Below are 20,431 nucleotides of genomic sequence, written 5' to 3'. Positions count from 1 at the left end.
AGAGGGAGAAGCAGGCTCCATGCAGGGGGCCCGACATGGGACTCGACCCCAGGTCTCCAGGATAACACCCTGGGCTGAAGGCAGCGCTAAAGCGTTAAGCCACTGGGGCTGCCCTATACCACATCTTTTTGAACGATTTATCCAGCAACAGAAATTTGGGTTGCTTCCACTTCTTTGCTAGTCCAGAAATGTATTTTGGGGATCTGAAAAACTTGATTCTAAAGTTTATATAGAAAAACAAAAGACCCAGAATGATCAACACAATCATGAAGGAGAACAAAGTTGGAGGCCTGACATTACCAAACTCAATACTTAATGTAAAGCCACAGTAATCAGGTAATCAGAATAGTGTGGGATAGGCAAAGGAACAGACAGACCAATGTAACAGAATAGAGAACTCAGAAACAGACCCACACAAATACAGCCAACTGATTTATGACAAAGGTACAAAGGCAATTAAATAGAGAAAGCACAGATTTTTCAATAAATGGTGCCAGAACTGGGCATCATTCACATACAAAAACATGAACACAGACACAGACTTTACACCTTCACAAAAATTAACTCAAGATGAATTATAGGAGTAATATAAAATGGGAAGCTATAAAACTCCTAGAAGATAACATGGGAGAGAATCTAGCTGACTTCGAGTTTGTTGATAACTTTTTAGATACAACACCAAAAACATGATCTGCAAAAGAAAAATTTGATACGGTCAACTTCTTTAAAATTAAAATCTATGGTAGCACAATGTGAATGGACTTCATGTCACTGAAATGTACACTTAAAATAGTTAAAATGTTAAACTTATGTATATTTACCACAAGGAAAAAAAAAAACCTTCCCTTATCCATCTTGAAAAAAGCCCTGTTACTTTCGATGAGTCAATCTGACAATGTTCAAAGAAATATAAAAGCAAAGTCAGAAAAAAAGAAAGTTTGAGATACTAAGATGTAAGCCGGAATCAAAGCATTTTCTCTTAATTTTCTAGTTCCCACACTTTTTTCCTAATGTTAACATTTTAGTTATGTTTTATTTCCTATTATACTAAAAAAAATGAATTAAAAAGCAAAAAAAAGAATTGCTTTAACTTCTAGTCTCCAAAAGATACTGTTAAGACACATACAGTCAATCACGAGAACTCTTTCATCTAGCATTATCTTGAACACAGTGGCTAGAGTCAATATATTATTGTGTACTTCAAATTTTGTTAATAGGGTAGATCTCAAATTAAGTGCTTAGAACACCAAAAACAAATAATAACAACAACAAATGTGACACGAGGTAACTTCTGGAGGTGTTGAATATGGCTATTACCTTGATTATGCTGATGGGATCAGGGATAATTGCATATAATCAAACTCATCAAACTGTACACATTATATGCATGCAGTTCTCTGTATATTAGTGATAATTTAGTAAAGATGTTTTTACAAAGCAAGAGGTACAAATGTGAATTTATAAAACAAATAGTTCACAGAGTTGAAAAGCAAAGCATAGGAAATACAAGGCAATAATAATGTAATAATATTGTATGGTGATGGATGTTAACTATACTTATTATGACGAACAATGCATAATGTATAGAATTATCAAATCACAATGTCAGGAAGAAATTACACTTAGTGATGTACCACGTCCATCTTTATATTATGCATGTGGCTATTCAAAGAATAAACACTTTTGGGCAGCCCGGGTAGCTCTGTAGTTTAGCGCCACCTTCAGCCCAGGGAGGGATCCTGGAGACCCAGGATGGAGTCCCAAGTCGGGCTCCCTGAATGGAGCCTGCTTCTTCTCCCTCTACCTGTGTCTCTGCCTCTCTCTCTCTATGTCTATCATGAATGAATGAATGAATGAATGAATCAATCAATCAATCAATCAATAAATCTTTAAAAATATATATATATATATATAAAACACTTTTGCGGGAACCTGCCTGACTCAATTGGTAGACCATGCAACTCTTGAGCTCTGTCGGGGTTATCAGTTTGAACCCCATGTTGTGTGTAGAGATTATTTAAAAATAAAATCAGAAAAAAAAACACCACTTTTATCCTGCAAGATGCATAGCAGTAGTCGAAGAAAAACAGATATTAAAGACAGAGAATAGGGCAGCCCCGGTGGTGCAGCGGTTTAGCGCCACCTGTAGCCTGGGGTGTGATCCTGGAGACCCAGGATCGAGTCCCAAGTCCGGCTTCCTGTAGTCCGGCGTCCTGTAGGGGACCTGTTTCTCCCTCTGCCTGTGTATCTGCCTCTCTCTCTCTCTGGGTCTCTATGAATAAACAAAATCTTTAAAAAAAAATAAAAGAGAATGGAGATCCATATTGCAGATTATTCAGATGCTTGGAAGAAAATTCCTCAACAAATGGAAAAGCAGCAATATTTAGATAAAAGAATAAAGTTTTCTTGAGATGAAAAGCGTTAATCTTCAGATGAAAATATCTTAAAATGTTCAATCAAAATTTAAAACTGTCCAATATTTATTTTTTTCTGTCCAATATTTAAATATGAATGTCTGACATTCTTAACTTCAAAGAAAAATAATCCAACAGGTTTTCAGGAAAAAAATTCCCACAAGCACAAAATCAGGCTGTTCCTGAGTGTCAGAGAGTGAGGAGGATACAAAAGCAACAGCATATAATAGGTTAAGGGGACAAGGCTGTGTCTGACTCAACAATTCTATATCAAATCATATCTGAAAGCCCCAGAAAAAATTCCAATTATATACACTCTGAAGATTCTACCATGTCTGAAAATATTCATCAAAATTCAAAAAATTAATCAAAATAAAACCTTTGAAGTAGAAGTGCATAGTAAAAGTCCCAAAGGTGAATGGGGAAATCAATTAAATAGAGGAAGTAAGGCTGAATAGTTACCGTAAATAGGATTTCAAAGAAGTATAAATGTTAATAATTCCAATTTTTACCTATATTGGTTTTGAAAAACCTTTTTAGTAAAAGAAATTTGGTTTAATAATGCCTCCCCCCAAGTGTATGCTTATAACATGTATTTGAAAACGGTGATTGTGTTTGTCCTGGAAAACAATAAAGGGATTTAGCTTTATTAATATTTTCACTTTATTTCTCTAAAACAATGAGTATCGTGGAATCATTTAGTTCTTTATTAATGTCTAACTCCCTACTTGTAACATAAACTTTTCAAATAGCATTAAAACTATGAATCACAAAAAAAACCCCAAAAATATGAATCATCAGTGCCTATAACTGCCTTGTACATAGCAAATACATAACAAATGTTTGTAGAATGAATGTATAAATGAAAGAAACTTACCTGGAAAACTAGAGGTTTCCCAGTAGTTCCCTAATCTTTGATGGAGCTTCCTATAAGATCCAAAGTCCTTTGAAAATGTTTCTGAAGTATGAATTGGTTGTATCTATAATCAGACATTAAATAGAACAGCCTCAGGGCATTAACCTGCATGGTACCTGACAATGTGAACTGGTTGTCCTGCATCAGGAAAATTCCCTTGGCACCATAAACTCCGAGTCACCAACAGTTTATATAGAATCTTTGTATGTATTAGCCGGAAGCATTCCCTGCCATCAGGGAAGGTGAGCAGAGTGCTGGCTTCACTGTGAAGATGGGAGGCTCCCAGCAGGAGGAGTGTTTAAGAAATGAAAGGTTCCCCTCCGGAATGGTGAAAAGGGTAGCTTTTTAGAGTGAAGAGGTACTATATCTAGGGGAATGATCTGGAATAGCTCCTACTCCCCATAAGAAATGTCTCCCTCTTATGAGAAGAGGACTCAGAAAGAAGTGCCTCTCTGCCAGATGTAGTAGGGGGTTTGCATGTTGGAGAGGAGACTCCAAGCTGCATATCAGTGTCCCCACCCCAGTGACTGGGCACTCTGTGCAGTGTGCAAACCACACAACTGTGCAAGGTGGCCCCACCAAACCCTGGTTACACTCCTCAAAGTTATTTTCTCACTTCACCTCCCAAACTTATTTCCTCTCCTTTCTTCCATGAACACCATACCCCTGTTAAATATTGTCTAAAATTTTAGAGTATCTACCCAATAAACTTGATTTGGATTATCTTTCTCAATCTATTTTAACTTTGGCACATTTAATACAGCACAACAATATAGTGAGAAACATCAATCTTGCTAGGTGGCTCCTTGGTGAACACAGTGTTGCTTTCGATCGTCAGGTCCACAACCTTGAAAGCAAGGCAGCCCCTTTATTCCCAGAACAGAAGGAGAAGCATCCAGGACTGGTGTGTGTTCCTGCAAGTCATTCTGCTAACGTCCTGCAGCCTGGCCTGCAGAGATCACTTCCAGACTTAAGAGGATAATTCAGCGTTCACAGCCCACTGACTTCCTGGCCATGTCTGCGGAAATGTCAATAAGCCGCCAACTGTGGCAGGGGTTGTCTTGTGATCCATTCTCTTCTGCTGAAACTCAATTTGTCAAGGCTGCCAGATAATCCATGATGACTTTTAGTAACTAGAGCCTGGACTGGTTTTGGGTCATTTACTTGGTTTGCATGTTAGTTACCTAACATTCTAGAGTGTTACCATTGTGCATATTTATGTCAGGGTATATATCTTGGGCAATTATAGTGTCTGAAAATTTAGAACCTCGGCTTTTAGAGTCTTCAGTGATATATGTTACAAGATACACGACAGGCTCTGAGCAGGACGGCAGGAGAATTGGCTTTCCGTTAACTATCTCAGTAGTATCTAGAAGGTCACCTCAAGCTCCAAAAAGCAGATCAGTCTATTGAAGATGAAATGTCTCATGACACTGTAACTATAAATCACGCTAGCATGAAGGCACACTTTTAATTCTCCTGGGGCACTGAAGAGCAGCACTCCAGTTCTTCCTAACTTGGGAGCGAACTGAGTTGCTGGCGGCAGAGGCATCCCTGGCTTCAGCCCAAAATTATGGTGGCAGAAATGCTGAGTCTGTAAGAGCACAGGTAGGGGTCTTCCCAGTGACTCCACTGCACCGATGCAGGGGAACTCTCAATAACTGCCCACAGTCACTGTGCTGTGTTGATGGGGTACGGCTCCTCCTATCCATTCTGTTCACATTGTACTTCACTAATATGGTGGAGATCCTCCTAATTGCCCTTGTTCACATACACTGTCCATGTGTTACAGCGCACTGACGTGGCAGGGCTCTTCCTAAATGACCCACTCACATCACCTAACAGTTACTCCACTCTAGAGATGGGGCAAGACTCAATCTAACTACCTCATTCATATACACTATCTAGTCATTTCATGCACTGAGCGGCAGGAGTCCTCACAATTGCCCTTTTCACTAACTTTATACAGTTACCCTCCTGCGAGGAGATGGTAGGACTCCTCCTGACCCTGTGTCACAAACTGTCTAGTTACTCCACTGCAGGGCTGGCTCCTCCCAATGGTCCCATTCGCATCTACTGTGTACTGCTCTACTGTACTGATGTTGTAGGGCTTTTCCTAATGGCCTCAGGGATCTACAATCCAGTAATACAGTTGCACTGACAAGGCAGGTGTTCCCCTACTGTCCCCATTCACATACACTGTCCAATAACTCCACTGTACTTCCGTGGCAGGGCTCCACATATACACTGTCAGTTACTCCAGAGCACTAATGTGGATCATCTCAAACCACACCATGTCGTATACACTGCACAGTTATGGCGCTATACTTATTTCATCTTCTTTGCCCCATATGTAGCCCTGCCCAACTAAATAAGTTCCAAGACTTGGCTTCTTCATATCCATAAAACATTCTTCCCAATTATACCACTGCAAGAAAAATTTGGAGCTCTTTGTATTTGCTCCATTCACACTCTCCTTCCTATCCAGTTATTCATCTCCACTGACTGGGTGGGGTATTGCTTTTGGCTCAATACATATCCCCTGTCCCATTACCCTACTACACTGGTGGTTTGGTGTTCTTGCTCTTGGTCGAGTTGCCAGTTCACCACTGTCCCATTCACAGATCCAGCCAACCAACACCACCACACTGGAGTTAGAATACTCTTGACTGCCCTGTTCACATTCCCTGTCCAGGCGCCAGTCCAATGAAGGAGCAGGGCTCTTGGTGTTTGCTCTACTGTTTGATCTCTACTTCTGCCTACTATTAATACTTCGCTGAATGTTCAGGAATCCTGCCATTTGGTATGTAAACATCACTATCCAGTCACGCCACTCCAGTGATGAAGAAGTGCTCCCAACCTTCATCCCTTTCAAATACATGTCTCATGAGAGCCTTAATCTGAAGATGTGGGTATAATCCTCCTGCTGCTGCTGAAGTCCCCCTCAAATCATGCCATTGAGATGCAAAAGGTTTCGCAGAAGCAGATTCCCTGCTGAGCAGGGAACCAAATATGGGACTCAATCCCAGGACCCCCATTCACACACCCTCTCCACTTACATAATTGGGCCAATGGTATGGGGAGGGCTCCACTTTCCCCAGTTTCTGCCTAGTTTCCATTTGTAGCTTTGTAGTAGTGATATGAGGATGTTAGTCCTTACCCAGTACACACTCTCCCACAACTTACGTGACCACGTCCATGCTTTGAGAAGGTTCTTCTTTGCCCTGTCTTCATCAATTTTCCATTTGCACCACTGAAGTGGTGATAGAAGAATCTTACTCTCTGTCCCACTCGCACTACACTCCCAGGTATATATGGCCATGAAGTATTGTCCTCATTCCCTTTTTACCATTCTCTCTCCATACACCCAACCACACATGGATGACAAAGGGCAGCTCTTGTGTGCAGTTCACAATCCCTTCCTGTTGCAGCACTACACTTGTGGTGTGAGGATGCTGCTAATTGATCTCTCTAAATTCTGTGTCATTATACCCATAGACTCATGTTTTGGGGTTCTATTCTTTGCCCAGTTCATATCAACCATCTAGTACTGCACTGCTGGGGTGGGGTTTCTTCCTTTACCATATTCACATAACCTCTCCATTTACCCCAATGCACTGAGGGGAAGGGCTCCAAAACTTGGTCTTGTTCAACTTCCCTATACTTTACTAGGTGATATGCAGGCTTTCTATTTACTCCTTTTCCATCCCTAACAACTCAGCTGATGATATGGGGTTGTTTCTGCTTGGGCAGTTTACTGTTTCTAACCAGTTGCCATATCAGACTGCTGGTGCAGGGATGCTTGCCCTGGAGCTCTTCACATGCCAGGAATGCATCACTGTAATGAAGGCCTGAGTTTTTCCTCTTTGCCATGTTCACATCTCCATCCAAGTGTATAACCCCACCGACGGTGTGGGGTTCCGATTCTTTGCTTTCTCACAATCCCTGTTAAGTCACACCTCTGAAATTATAGAGCTGGCCCTTCCCTTCTATGCCCCTTTCCAAACTTTTTCCCAGTTGACCCACTCCAAGGATGGCTAGGGCTCTTCCTAGCTGCCGTTTTCATATCCAGCCCATTGTTCCACTGAAATGATGTTGAAGGGCTCTTCCCATGTGCCCTGTAAATACCCCCCATTAAGTTAGAGTCCTGTCATACTTCAGAGCTCCCCTTCTTTGCATGTTCATATCCACTCTCAAGTCACTCTCCTCCTCTCTGCCAATCTTCTGTGCTGTTACTCAGCTGCAGTGGTGATGTGGCTCCCTGACCATCCCCTCTGGCCTTTTGGTCCCCTGTTCTGGTACACCACAGGATCCATTAGTCAGGCCTCACCCTCTTTACCCTGGTCACACTGGTCTGGTGGCACCACTGCAGCACGAGTACAGATGTGCCCATCTATGCCCTGTTCTCGTCCTGAGACTAAACCCAGGGCTGGCAGGACAGTTTTACTCTCTGCTCTGGTCACATGCACAACTGCACTGGTGCTCCTCCTCCCAACTTTCCCATTCCACTCAGGGAACACCTTGATGGTGGCACGTCACTCCCTTTCCCTATCCACATCCCATCCCATTACACAACTGTGCTGCAGTACATGAACCTCCTCTACCACATTCATGCACAACATAGTCACAATGCTGTGAGGATCCCTCCCTTGCTCATAAAGACCCATGATGCACTTACACCAGAGAACACGAGGCCTCCCTTCACTCTGCTCACATCACCCACCCAGCACCACCACCATATCGGCTTTACCCTCGGCAGTTTTTTGTGCTGCTCACATCCCTATCCATGTAACCACTGTGCTACTGGTGCAGTGTTCTTCCTCTTAGCCATGATCTTGGGTCCTGTCCAGTTACACCTCAGCATTAATGGTATGAGGATTCTCCTATTCGGTCTACTCCCATCCCCTGTGACGTTTCACCACTGACCTTGTCAGGTAGGACTCCGCTTCTTTCTCCCTCTCACAGGTCATGCCCCATTCTATCAAGGCACTAACAGACCAGGGCTCATCCTATTTCCACCACCCACATTTCCAGTCTAGTTGTTGTCTCACACCACTTTCTATTTGCCAGGTTCACATTCCTGTCCAAGTACATTGCTATGCACGTGGACCACACCTCAACTTTGTCCTGGTCACATCTTCTAACGAATTATACTATTACAAAAGTTATGGTGCAAGGTGACTATTCTTTGCACAAATGAAATCCACTGGCCAGTTACACCAGCACATGAATGGGGTTGGCCTCCTTCTCTTTGCGTCATTTGTTGTTTATTTTTAATTTTTTTAAAAGATTTTATTTATTTATTTTAAAGAGAGAGAGTATGTACACAGAGGGAGGAGAGGGAGAAGCAGATTCCCTGCTGAGCAGGGAACCAAATATGGAGCTCAATCCCAGGACCCTAAGGTCATGACCTGGTCCACTCAGTTGTCCCTCTAAGCATCATTTGAATATTTTGCTTAATGACCTCACTACACTGATGTTGCTGGAATGCCCTCTGCAGTTACACCTCTACACTGATGGTGTAGGCTTGAACCTCTGCCCGCTTTACATCTGTGGCCAGGCCACAGTGTTGTTTATTGTTCAGGCTCTTCCACTCTGCACTGCTCAGAATTTTGTGCCCTGGGCCCTCTTTCGACTTTTCTGAGAAATGGTGCTGGGTCCTCCTCTTGCCTAGTTCACATGAACTGTACACATGTACCACTATGTTGACGGTACCAGGCTAATTTGACCAAGTCACATCCCCTGTCCAGTTACCTTCCTGCACTGATGCAGTCATTCAGAATTGTTCCTCCAGACCCTGATAACATGCCCTGTACTGTGTTTTATACTGGAGCGGGGAAGGAAGTACATTCTCCTTGTGCCTTTCACATCTTCTGTCACTTATACCATGATAGTGATGGTGCTGGGCTCCTTTTCTTTGCCATGATCAAATTTGCTGTCCAGACTCACTATAATGATGGTAAGAGCATGTGTCTCACTTCCTGTACACATCTCCCATCCAGGAGTAGGTTTTCCCTGTCATACCCATAAGGTTTGGGGAATGAGATCTCGGCCCCCATCAGAAAACTTGTCATGTCACCCCCACTGCAGGAATCAACTGGGAATCCTCCTCTTTCACTTATCACCATCATTGTCCAGTTGCTCGACTGACCTGATATAGTGGGGTTCTTCCTCTTTGTTCACATCATCTGTCCAGTTATACCACTACAATTGGTGTAGGGCTTTTACTCTTTGCCCCATCCACATGCTCTGTCTAGAGACTAACTGCATCTATGGAGTAAATACTCCTATCTGCTGCATTCATACCCTCTGTCCAGCTGCTCTAATGAATTGATGATGTAAGGCCCTTTTCATTTGTCCCTTCTACATTCTCTGGCCAAGCACATCACTGCAATGATGGGGAAGGCCTCATCTTCCCTGCCTTATTCATATCGCCTGTTCTAGTTCTCTCACCCAACTCACATTCTGCCATTACAGCACTGATGCTTCAGGGGTCTTTCTCGTTAGACTCGTCATACATTGTCGACTCGTCATACCTTGTCACCTACTCCCTTGGAGAGAAAGACCTTTTCTTTCTTTTTTATTTTTTTTTAAGATTTTATTTATTCATTCATAGAGACACACAGAGAAAGAGAGAGGCAGAGACACAAGCAGAGGGAGAAGCAGGCTCCATGAAGAGAGCCCGACGTGGGACTCGATCCAGGGCCTCCAGGATCACGCCATGGGCTGCAGGTGGTGCCAAACCACTGCACGACCGGGGCTGCCCGGAAAGACCTTTTCTTTCCCCATTCACATCCTTTGTCCAGTGGTGGCACTATAATCCTGAAACAGGGCTCCGCCTCTTTGCCTTGTTCACAAGCCCTCTTCCTCGAACTACTGTATAATACACTGGGTGAGCTACTTTCTTAGCTCCATTCACATACTTTGTCCAATTAAAACAGCACAATGACTGTGCAAGCTACATTTCTTTTCCCCAATCATATCTTCTGCCAAGATCCCCCAGGGCACTGATAGCACATGACTCGCCCTCTTTGTTCTGTTCATACATAGTCCCTTGTTTGCTACTCCACTGGACTCACAGGTAGCAATCATTCATATTTGCTGCCAGGATAAACCACTGAATCAACAGATGGTCAGTCATACTCCTTGCCCTGTTTACACCCTATCCAGTTAAAAGATCTGAAATAATGGGCCTGTGTCCATCTCTACAGTCTTGTGGCCTGCATTGAGACATAATGACAATCATAATAGAAGGTGGAGGGTTCACAGGTTCACACTGAGGCAAGTCCCACAGCAAGTGCTACTGGTTTTGGTTTGTTCCAGTTTAAGAGAATTTCATAAATGGTGTCCATGCCTCATTTCAGACAGATCAGAGACAGAGGGGCCACCACGACTGTAGATTTAATTAATTTGATAAATCTAATCATAACATCATGTGTGACTCATATGCTCTGAATGGGGTGATCCAATATGCCCTGCATTTTAAATAGGTTACCTTATTTTTTTTAAAGAGAAGAGTTACCCAGAATAAGTGACTTGTTTCTAGTATCTAAAAGAGCCAGGGAAAATTGGCTATTTTATAGGCTCCAATATACCATCAGATTAGTTTCTCTGCAGCCGTCCCCAGGCAGTGGGACAAGATCCAGGGAGTTGTCATTACCTTAGGGGTAGGGGCTAGGTGACAGCCATGTCAAAGGTCAGAATACAACATGAGGCATGAGGACTCCTTGAACGAGGAACTGATAATGCCAGCCTCTGGCTGAGCAGGGCTTCCCATATCAAATAAAGGAGAAAAAAAAAAAAATGGAGAAACTCACTACAACATCTAATAAGTTTTTGAATTGCTGGAGTTTAAGGGTAGATTGGCCTGAAATTTTTTCATGAGGGATGCTCATGTCTCTTATGTTGCCAATATACAAGTTTGTCTGAGGATGATGGTTGAAAGCTCTGTACTGCCTCAGCAGGGGCTGGTTATGGATTAGGAAAAGGTCCTAAATTAAGAAACGCCTTCATAAGTAGTCCAAATATGTGAGATGGCTGCACAGCTATGAAGTCTGTAGAAGCCACAGGTAATGGAAGTTCCCCCAAGAGAAATTTTCCAGAGGTAGAGGAGGTTGCTAGGGGGGAAATGCCTGGAGGATCCAGCCAGTGGCTGGTTCTGATAAACTAAAACCTGCTTATTGTTGGGGGATTCACTCCAAGTCCACTAGGGTATTTGTTCTCTCCAGGGCTTCCCTAAATTTGTGGGCTGAGCCTGTTAGAAGAAGGACAGGTTTATAACCTGCCAGTCCCATATTTAGGAAAAGTTTCTTGGATTCTGAGTTAAGGAGGGTAGACACTGGGTTTGAAACCACTTCATTATCTGCAGGGTCAGGGTTTTCTACAAAACAATAAACCCATCGAACTATGCCAATCCTGAATAATAATGTTTTGGCCACCACTACTATTTGCCATTTATCAGGAGCCTTAGCAAAGACTGTGGCTATGCTACAGTGAACCCATTCCCAGGCCATAAAAACTCAAGGTCATAAGGGAAGGGGCTCATTCGGCATAGCAATTGTCTGGGAACTGCTCTGAACCGGCTCATAAGTGTCACTTTCATCTGTTTGGTAGGTGTACTGAGTAAAGGTGTGAGTCTAGCCAGGGCATATAGGGAACAATCTAGCCCTATGGAAGACTTCTCTCAGGGAATGTGGACATTCCTTGGTAAAGCTGTATTTAAGGATTCTGGGCTATTCCCATGATTGCCTCATTTCTTAGGCCACAAGCCAGAGTTGAGCCAGTAGTAAAGACCTTTAGAACCCATTATGCTCTCTTTTCCTGAACTCTCTGGATAAAGGCCTAAAGATGGTTTGTATATTTGGCCTTATGAAGTTTTGAATCTTTATCTCAATTTCCCGTTCATTTCTCAGAGTTTTTATCCATTGGGTGTTTACAAGAAATACCTGCAGGAGTGGTTTAGAATTGGCCTGCCTTTCTAAAGGTATCCCACTCAACACACAAACAGTCAGTATCCACCTCCAAGAAGGCAACTGTGACACTGCCTGATTTATGCATATGCTTTGATTTTAATATGCTGCAGTGCTAAGGATCCGTAAATAGTGCTCTTGTGGTATTTTACAAGTATTAAACTGAGTCCATCATCAAAGGGTTTTTGGAGATGCTGGAACCAGATGCTCCTTATCCTTCCATTTTTTTCCAATAATATTCTGCCAAGGGCTTATAAGAATATGAACTCTTATAACCCACAGGCTTCAGAGACAAAGTGCAATACAGCAACAAGACAGACAATAGCAAAGGAGTGTGGTCAACACAAAAGTGTTTGCAAGGAACCACAGTGTCTTTGAAAAGAGTGGACCACATCACTAGTCAACAGGTCTTTTCAGTTCTAAGGGTAGCTCTAGGTGGTTGGTTTTCTGCTACAAGAGGGCTAATGTGCCTAGGAAGGAAATTGCTTTTAGTTGAGTAGTTCTACAGACTTCAGCCCTAGTGGAGGTTCAGTGGATTCGACACACCTATATTGGGACATAGGTAACCACTTCCTATTTCTTTGGAAGGACTTTCACACAGTACAATAGCCAACTACCCTAGGATCTCTTCCCCAGATTAGGCACATTATAAACACTTAAGGAGCCAGATGGGGACCACATTGCCCAGATTACAGCACCCTAAACCAGACAGCCACTGGGAGAAGACTAAGCTTTTTGAGCTCTGCTATTATTTAGATTGCAGAACCACTGCAATACCATACAGACAGAATACAATGCAGTGGCCAGTAAAGTGCCAATAGCCAGCAGTGCCTTCCCACAGTATCTGCTGCCTGTTGGATTCACTTGGTAAACCCAGAGACATGTCAAGCTCATCTGTCACCAGACTACCCTGTTCATTGCACCAACTGTTTAAAAATGTACCCAAGATTTACTTTGAGCACATTAAGATAACAGACATAAGAGGCAATCACCTTTAAAAGGAGAGTTTCTCACAGTTCCCCAGAGGGCAGAAGGACCCAGCAAGCCACATGGTAACTTGTAGGGACAAGCAGAGAGAGGGATAAAGTAGAATTAGGACCTTTATTACTACAGCAGTGTAATGTAGCCATGAGAGGACATCACCTACTAGGCAAGAAGCAAAACAAATTAAAGTTAGTGAGTACATGGAGAGTTTAGAATAAGGTTATTACATGCTCAAGATAACACTGGGATGATGGAGATGAAAAAACTTTGGGCCACTAGAATGGCTCAGTGACTTCATGATGCCAAATCATCAATTACAGAATATCAAAAATAGTTATTAAGTGATCACAGCCTACTACTCATAAACCTCTCAGGCCAAATACTCCCCTAGGCTGAAAGATCCTACCAGCCATACATGCCTTGGTCTACTCCTCCCTTAACCTGTCTGTACCCTCTACCTTATACCTCTTACTGAATACTTTTCCAGGCCCTCTGAATCCTCCACTTACACAGGTCTTACATGTTGCTCACCTAAAATGGCTATTTTACCCATGCACCTCTTGTCCAGTCCTGCCATAAACTACATGCTACCTCTTTCCACGCACCATCTTCAATGTCTGGCCCTAAGGTTCACCTACCATTTAGGCTCTACTAAATCCATCCTTAGAATACTCCTACTCCTTCATCCTTTGCACTTCCTGTTAAGCCTCACCCAAGGTTATGTCCACCTACCACTCAAGGACTTCTTGCAGGGTTGTCCCCTACATTGGCTACACCCACCACGGCGGTACCTGTTGTTGCATACTGCACTAGGCTGGTTTCTCCCTACCAACGCATAGCCTAGAAGTCTTCCTCTAGGCTAGATGCTCCCTTTAACCATGCACAGCATTTTAGGTCCCAGCACAAAGTGGATGTTTCCTCCATTCATTCAACTCCTGCTCAATCCTCCTAGAGGCTGGGTTCTCCCTCTTGCCATACACCTTTTAATTGATCAGGCCCTACGATGGCTGCACCTTCCACACACACACGACCTTCCGATACATGCCCTATAGTTGCTGTATCCTACGCTAATGAACTTCCTGATGATTCTTCACCTAACCTCATGCATCGGGCACCCATGCACTTCCAGCTACATTCTCAACTAGGTTTACTATACCTCCACCAATGCACCCTGTGCCAAGTCCTTTCTTCAGGTAAAAAGTTCTTGATTAAATGTTAGCAGCTAACTGATTTTCTACCAAATACACATGTAGGACTAGAAAACCCATCTGCTGTCCAGATTATACCTGTGAGCTGCCTCTCTATAATTTATGGTTTAGAAATGACGTACTGATGTTCATGGAAGGATTCATCTTTCTAACATCTTTCTAACACCTCTGTTCGCAAAGGTTGTTGTCAGTAAGAGGCCAGCCTAGTGTCCAGGCCTTGTGTTCATGCCAACACCAAGCCCACATTACCCTCCCAGGTTCCTGTCAAGTTCAACTCTTGGGCTAATCTCTTCTGACACATTAATATTTTCCCCTGTACTGATCTGTGTCTAACCCTAGCCTGCCCTGATACTGCTTTGGATCACAGATCTGGTTTGTCAGCCACACCCTCCCCAGACCATCCCTATTCACTCTAATTTTAATTTTTTTTAATATTTTTTTAAAGATTTTATTTATTCATTCATGAGAGAGAGAGAGAGAGAGAGAGAGGCAGGACACAGGCAGAGGCAGCAGGCTTCATTCAGGGAGCCCCACATGGGACTTGATCCCGGGACACCAGGATCATGCCCTGGGCCGAAGGCCGTGCTAAATGGCTCAGCCACCGGTACTGCTCCAGTTTTAATTTTCGACTCACAATAGGGCACTTGTCATCAATAGTGTCCCTTGTCTCAGGCCCAAGATACAGCTAATCATTCCTCACTATCACCTACCTCCCAATTTTTGAAATGCACAAAATGCATAAACATCTATGGCTCATTCATTCCCAAGGGTAGTGACTCTCACTCTCTGCCCACCTTCCTCCCCTGAGGGTGGGATTCCTGTGCCCAGATAAGAGGGGGATTCAGAAAGGTGCTGCATTTACACCCATGCTATGCTGGCACAGACCCCATGTTTTGTGTGAAACCCACAAGCACAGGTGAAGGACTGTTTCCAAATGGGAGGGCAACAATGCCCTGTTTGATTCTCCCATGACCCCGTGGCTGCTGAGGGCTCATGAGGTCATTAAGTCTCAAACTCCAAACTCCACCTAGGACCTTGGATAGTCTGAGGAGCCCAGGCAGCCTGGCTCCTCGCAAATGTCACAATGACCAACAGTGTCGACTCCTGCATGGACTGTAAGGGGACCACCTGACCACACAGTTCTGCTACGCCAACATAATTTATCAACCTACTCTCACATCTCTGGCCTTTAATGAATTTCTCCTTAGCTGTGCCTTCTGGTGAAGTACCCAGGAGATTATTTTGCACTAAAACAAGCCACTCCCATCGCCAAAATCAATAGCTTATAAAAATCAGCCACTTAACCAACATATCAACATCATAGCATAATGACTGATTCCCTGGCATTATCCACCCCAGAGGCACTTGCTGTTGGCTGAAGGACACTGGAATATGAGACACCATGCCCTGGACACACAGATGCTCTGCTTCAGGGATGGGGTAGCAATGTTGGTGCTTCCTGTGACCAGGTGAAGGACAATCTCACCTGCAGCTGCTGAGGAGAGGCCTGCTTGATACTCAGATGAACAGAAGAGTAATAGTTAAACTTGGCCGAGGCAATAAGGCCTCCTGGATCTCTAACAAATCCCAACATTATGCGGTGGACATCTTCACAGGGAGGTTTCTGGAAATATTTGACTGAATGGCATTAGGGAGAAAGAAAAGTTTCTTGGATTTATACAGGCCCATATTCCAATGAGCTCTAAACACAACCCTGGCCCTATTATTGTCAGGACCCTCCTGTGAAAGAGGCAAAGGCACAGACAGCTCCACACTTTGAAAGATAATAGGAGGCAGAAAGAGGGGGAGTCACCATGCAGAGGGGAGGAGAGACACCAGGCTGAGACCTACCATGTTCCCAGGCATACTTCTGGCTTCTTCCTCTATTGGGGCACTCCTCTGTGTCTCCACAGGACTCAGCAGGCTGTGGTTTCACAGCCAGTGGCCCAAGCACCCAGCAGTCATGGGAAAACCAGGTGCAGGAGCACTTGGGGAAGTACATGTAAGCATCTCGTCTACCAAAAGGGAGAGAGACACACAGCTATTCGTTAAGGGCACACTCTGTGCCAGGCACTGTTATGTAGCAGTTTACAGGCACATATTAACTTTATGTTTTTGCAAAAATCCAATGACGGAGGAATTCTTATTATCCCCATTTTACACATTAGGAAAGTGTTGCTCAGACAGAATAGAGGACTGTCCAGGATCACAAGGCCAGAAAGTGGTGAACTGGGATGGCCAACCCAGCTCCTCTGACCCCATTGTTGAAGGTGCCTGGGCAACCTCTGAGCAGCCCTCTATGACACACCAAGGGGAAACAGAGGGGGGGCCCTGAGCATTCGATGAACAAGAGAAAATGTTAAATGCTGACAGTCACAGGAAGAGAACAGGCTGCAAGGATACTTGACGTGACACTATTTTTAACCTAAAACACACAAGACTGTTTATAAGAATTACATGTACTTGTGAGTCTCCCACTTGGGAAAACATATTTATATCTCTCCAAATGTGCATTCAGACACTGATAAGTCTAGATCGCTCCATCAAATATATGACCATAGACAGGTTACGTGTTTCTTCTGAGAATGAGGCTAATGTGCTTATGATGGAGTGTATTTAGAAATAAATCTACCACACATATGAGTGGCACATGAATGGCTCAGTTGGTTTAGTATCGGACTCTTGATTTTGACTCCAGTCATGATATCAAGGTTGTGAGATCACACCTCGAGTCAGATTCCACGTGGAGCCTAAGATTCTCTCTCTCCCTCTCCTCCTCCCTCCTCTTCCTCTCGAATCAATCAATCAATTATTAATAACCACTAAGAACTTCTAGGATTGCAAGTCTTAGGCCAGATAATACCTTTGAGGTTACTAATGAACATACCAGTGTCCACAGGAGAGGACCCAAGGACATACTCCACAAAATGTTATCACAGCACTAATATTATCTGTCTTAGGTCCCTTTTTGGAATGAGGCTGGGTATCAGTGAATGAAATCAATCTGAGCACCGTTCCACTCTGTATACCTCTTCATGGGTTCCCCATCGCCCCTCAATCTTCACGTAAAGCTCATGCCATCAAGTTCACGTCAACTGCTCTGCCACCCTCTCTATCCACCCACACTGCCATCACCTCCTGACTTCTACACGTTCCCTTCTCATGAATAAAGCTCCTGGCACCTCAGTCACGAGCTTGGGGACCTCCCCAGTTACCACCATGGTTCTTGGAACTCAACATGCCTGGGAAGCCCCCCACCCGCTGCCAACCTCTCAGCCCGCAGGCCTCGAATGGCTCAGAGACTGTGAGGAAATCTCTCCTCTGCAGCCAGCTACTCCCCCCAGGGCCTTTCCCCCCAAGCAGTCCCCAGAGAAACAACTCCCTGAAACGCTGGGCTGCAGCCTCCCACACTGATCACCCCTTCCGCCCTCCGCTCCCCACGGGAGAACTCCTCCTGGGTGTCTCCGGAAGGACAGAAACTAGTCAGAGGCATGGCCCTGGGTTTCAACCCTTTAATGGCTGGTGCCCCCAGAGGAGCAGGCCCCCCTCATCTGCGTGCCGCTCTGGCGACTAGACGAGGTTGTCGGCTCTGGTGACTAGATGCGGCTGTCGGACCCGGTGCCCGGGCCTGACCACTTCCTGGCCTGGGCCATCCCATCCCCCTGGGAGTAGGTGTTCTCCTCAAAGAGTTGGCTCAGGTACTGGTTGTTGCCCAGGGCCTTCTGCAGGTGCTCAGGAGTGATGCGCATCTTGTGGCTGTTGCGGGCCTCCTGGCCCGCGAGCTCCAGGATGTTGGATGTCAGGTACTCTAGGATGCCGGCCAGGAACACAGGTGTGGACGAGCTTAAGCGGTGGGCGTAGTGACCCTCGCGCAGGAGGCGGTCCACGCGGCTGACGGGGAACTGCAGCTCGGCTCTTCTGGAGCGGGACATGCCGTGCCTCCTCGGTCTACGGGAATGCCCGTGGCCTCTTTCTCCAGTCATGTTGGTGGCTGCGTTTGGTCCTGATCAGCCCAGCCCAACGATCCCACTGGCCTTGGTCCGTCAGGATACCAGTGCTCACTCCTGCTTACTGTGGGCCGCACTGGTCAGTGACTGGAGGTCACTGGGAGTCAGCTTTATGACAACTCACATTGTGATGTCATCGGGGTCACTGGGGCCTCATCATAACTGCCTTGGAAACGTCTAGGACAGAAACCTGGCCTCACTGTTGAAACTCTGTATGAGGGAACGTTAATGTTCTACTTGACTATAGTATTCTAGCAAAACATATGTTTCAGAGAAAAATTTTTCCTTGGCTATAGGACACCACTTCAAGTATTCTAACCTTATGTTGTCTTTGAGCTCTTTTCTATCCTTTTTTATTTTTAATTTTTTAAGATTTTATTTATTTATTCATGAGGGACACACAAAGAAAGGTAGCAATATAGGCAGAGGGAGAAGCAGGCTCCATGCAGGGAGCACGATGTGGGACTCGATCCTGGATCCCAGAATCACACCCTGAGCAGAAGGCAGACGCCTAACTGCTGAGCCACCCAGGCGTCCCTCTATCCCTTTTTAAATTGTAGGTGACTGACAAATATGTACAACCTTCAATGCAGGCTCAATTGATCCCCCTAACATGCAGTGGGTAAAACAATTTTGCTTCCTTTTACATATTCATCTCAGTATTCCCAATTAATATTCCTGGTTCCATTCTTTGGATTCTCTTGTAAACTAGTTAACAATATCTGCCAATTTGCTCATATGATAAACAAAATGTTTTTACCATGTGTTCATATCTGTATGAGTGCCATGATTTTATATTTCTTTAATAATTATCTTTATTTTTGAAGAAAACATCCATATGTCTAATTGTTTCATCTACCAGAGCCAGGTAAACCTCAATAATAGAAAAGTGGCCCACATGAACATCTAAATCCCAGATGTCTTTTCTTAGCTATTTGAAGTAACTCCAATGTATCAATTAGTACACTGTTAACTCTTTATAATTTATTTTTCTCTCTACTTCCTTACTGTTTCTGTTTTGGTTTTGGCTCATTTTGAGTCAGTATGTTTTTCCCTGCTATTGAAAGCCATGATTGGGAATTTGGGTTTTGGTTATCTTTTCGTTTTATTTTCTTAGTAGGGTAAAGTCCACATAACATAAAATTCACCATTTTTGCCATTTTTAAGTGTACAATTCAATGTTTTTTTAATACATTTGCAATGCTGTGACACTCTCACTTCTGATTCCAGAACAGTTACATCACCCCCAGAAGAAACTCCATACCCATTAAAGCTTTAACTCTTTATTCCTCCCTCCCCACAAGCCCCTGGCAGACAATCTACTTTCTGCCTATATAGGTTTGCCTACTCTAGACATTTATATAAATTGACTCATGTGACTCATGTGAAACATTTTGTACCTGGCATGTTTTCAAGGTTTGTCCATATTATAGCATGTGTCATTACTTAATGTATTTTTATGGCTGTAAAATAATCCATTGTAAACATATATCACATTTTGTTTATCCATTTATTAGTTGATAGACATCTGGGCTGTTTCCAACACTTTGGCTATTATAAATCCTGCTGATACAAGCATTTGGGTACAAGATTTTGTGTTAACATATGGCTTCAATTTTCTTGTGTATATACCTAAAAGTACAATTGCTGGTCATGTGGTGAGAATTTGTATTTATGGTCTGACCATCTGGAGATCTTTCTAAATTGATTGATTGTTCATAGAGATCTGGTCCCCGCTGGGTGAGAGACAACAGAGAATCTAGTTTGTCGGTCTTTTTGTTTGTCTATTTTTAGCGCCTATCAATGCAGAATTTCATGCCCTCTACAAAGAGAACATCTACTTGATATCTGTGCCAGGAGTGTTTACTGTTTCTGGGTTAATGCTTGACCCAAGGATGAAATTGTAGAATTGAGGCTATAAACTGTTTTTGTC

At 43.8% G+C, this 20,431-nt stretch overlaps 1 protein-coding gene and 1 pseudogene across 1 annotated transcript; both read right to left on the bottom strand.

Annotated features, from left to right (window-relative positions):
- LOC112929935 (dnaJ homolog subfamily C member 14 pseudogene) overlaps positions 1-8,069 on the bottom strand; it is a 66,633-nt pseudogene extending 58,564 nt beyond the window's left edge.
- Positions 8,070-18,087: 10,018 nt separating this feature from the next.
- On the bottom strand, positions 18,088-18,474 carry LOC112929934 (histone H2A-Bbd type 1-like). Its single transcript, XM_026012181.2, has one exon. The coding sequence runs from the start codon at positions 18,472-18,474 to the stop codon at positions 18,088-18,090; it is 387 nt and encodes a 128-aa protein (XP_025867966.2).
- Positions 18,475-20,431: the final 1,957 nt, after the last annotated feature.

The sequence above is a fragment of the Vulpes vulpes genome, chromosome X (assembly GCF_048418805.1).
Source record: "Vulpes vulpes isolate BD-2025 chromosome X, VulVul3, whole genome shotgun sequence".
In the NCBI taxonomy this organism is placed as follows: domain Eukaryota; kingdom Metazoa; phylum Chordata; class Mammalia; order Carnivora; family Canidae; genus Vulpes; species Vulpes vulpes.
Note: the sequence above shows the minus strand (reverse complement) of the source record. Positions and strands in the feature narration are given on the sequence as shown.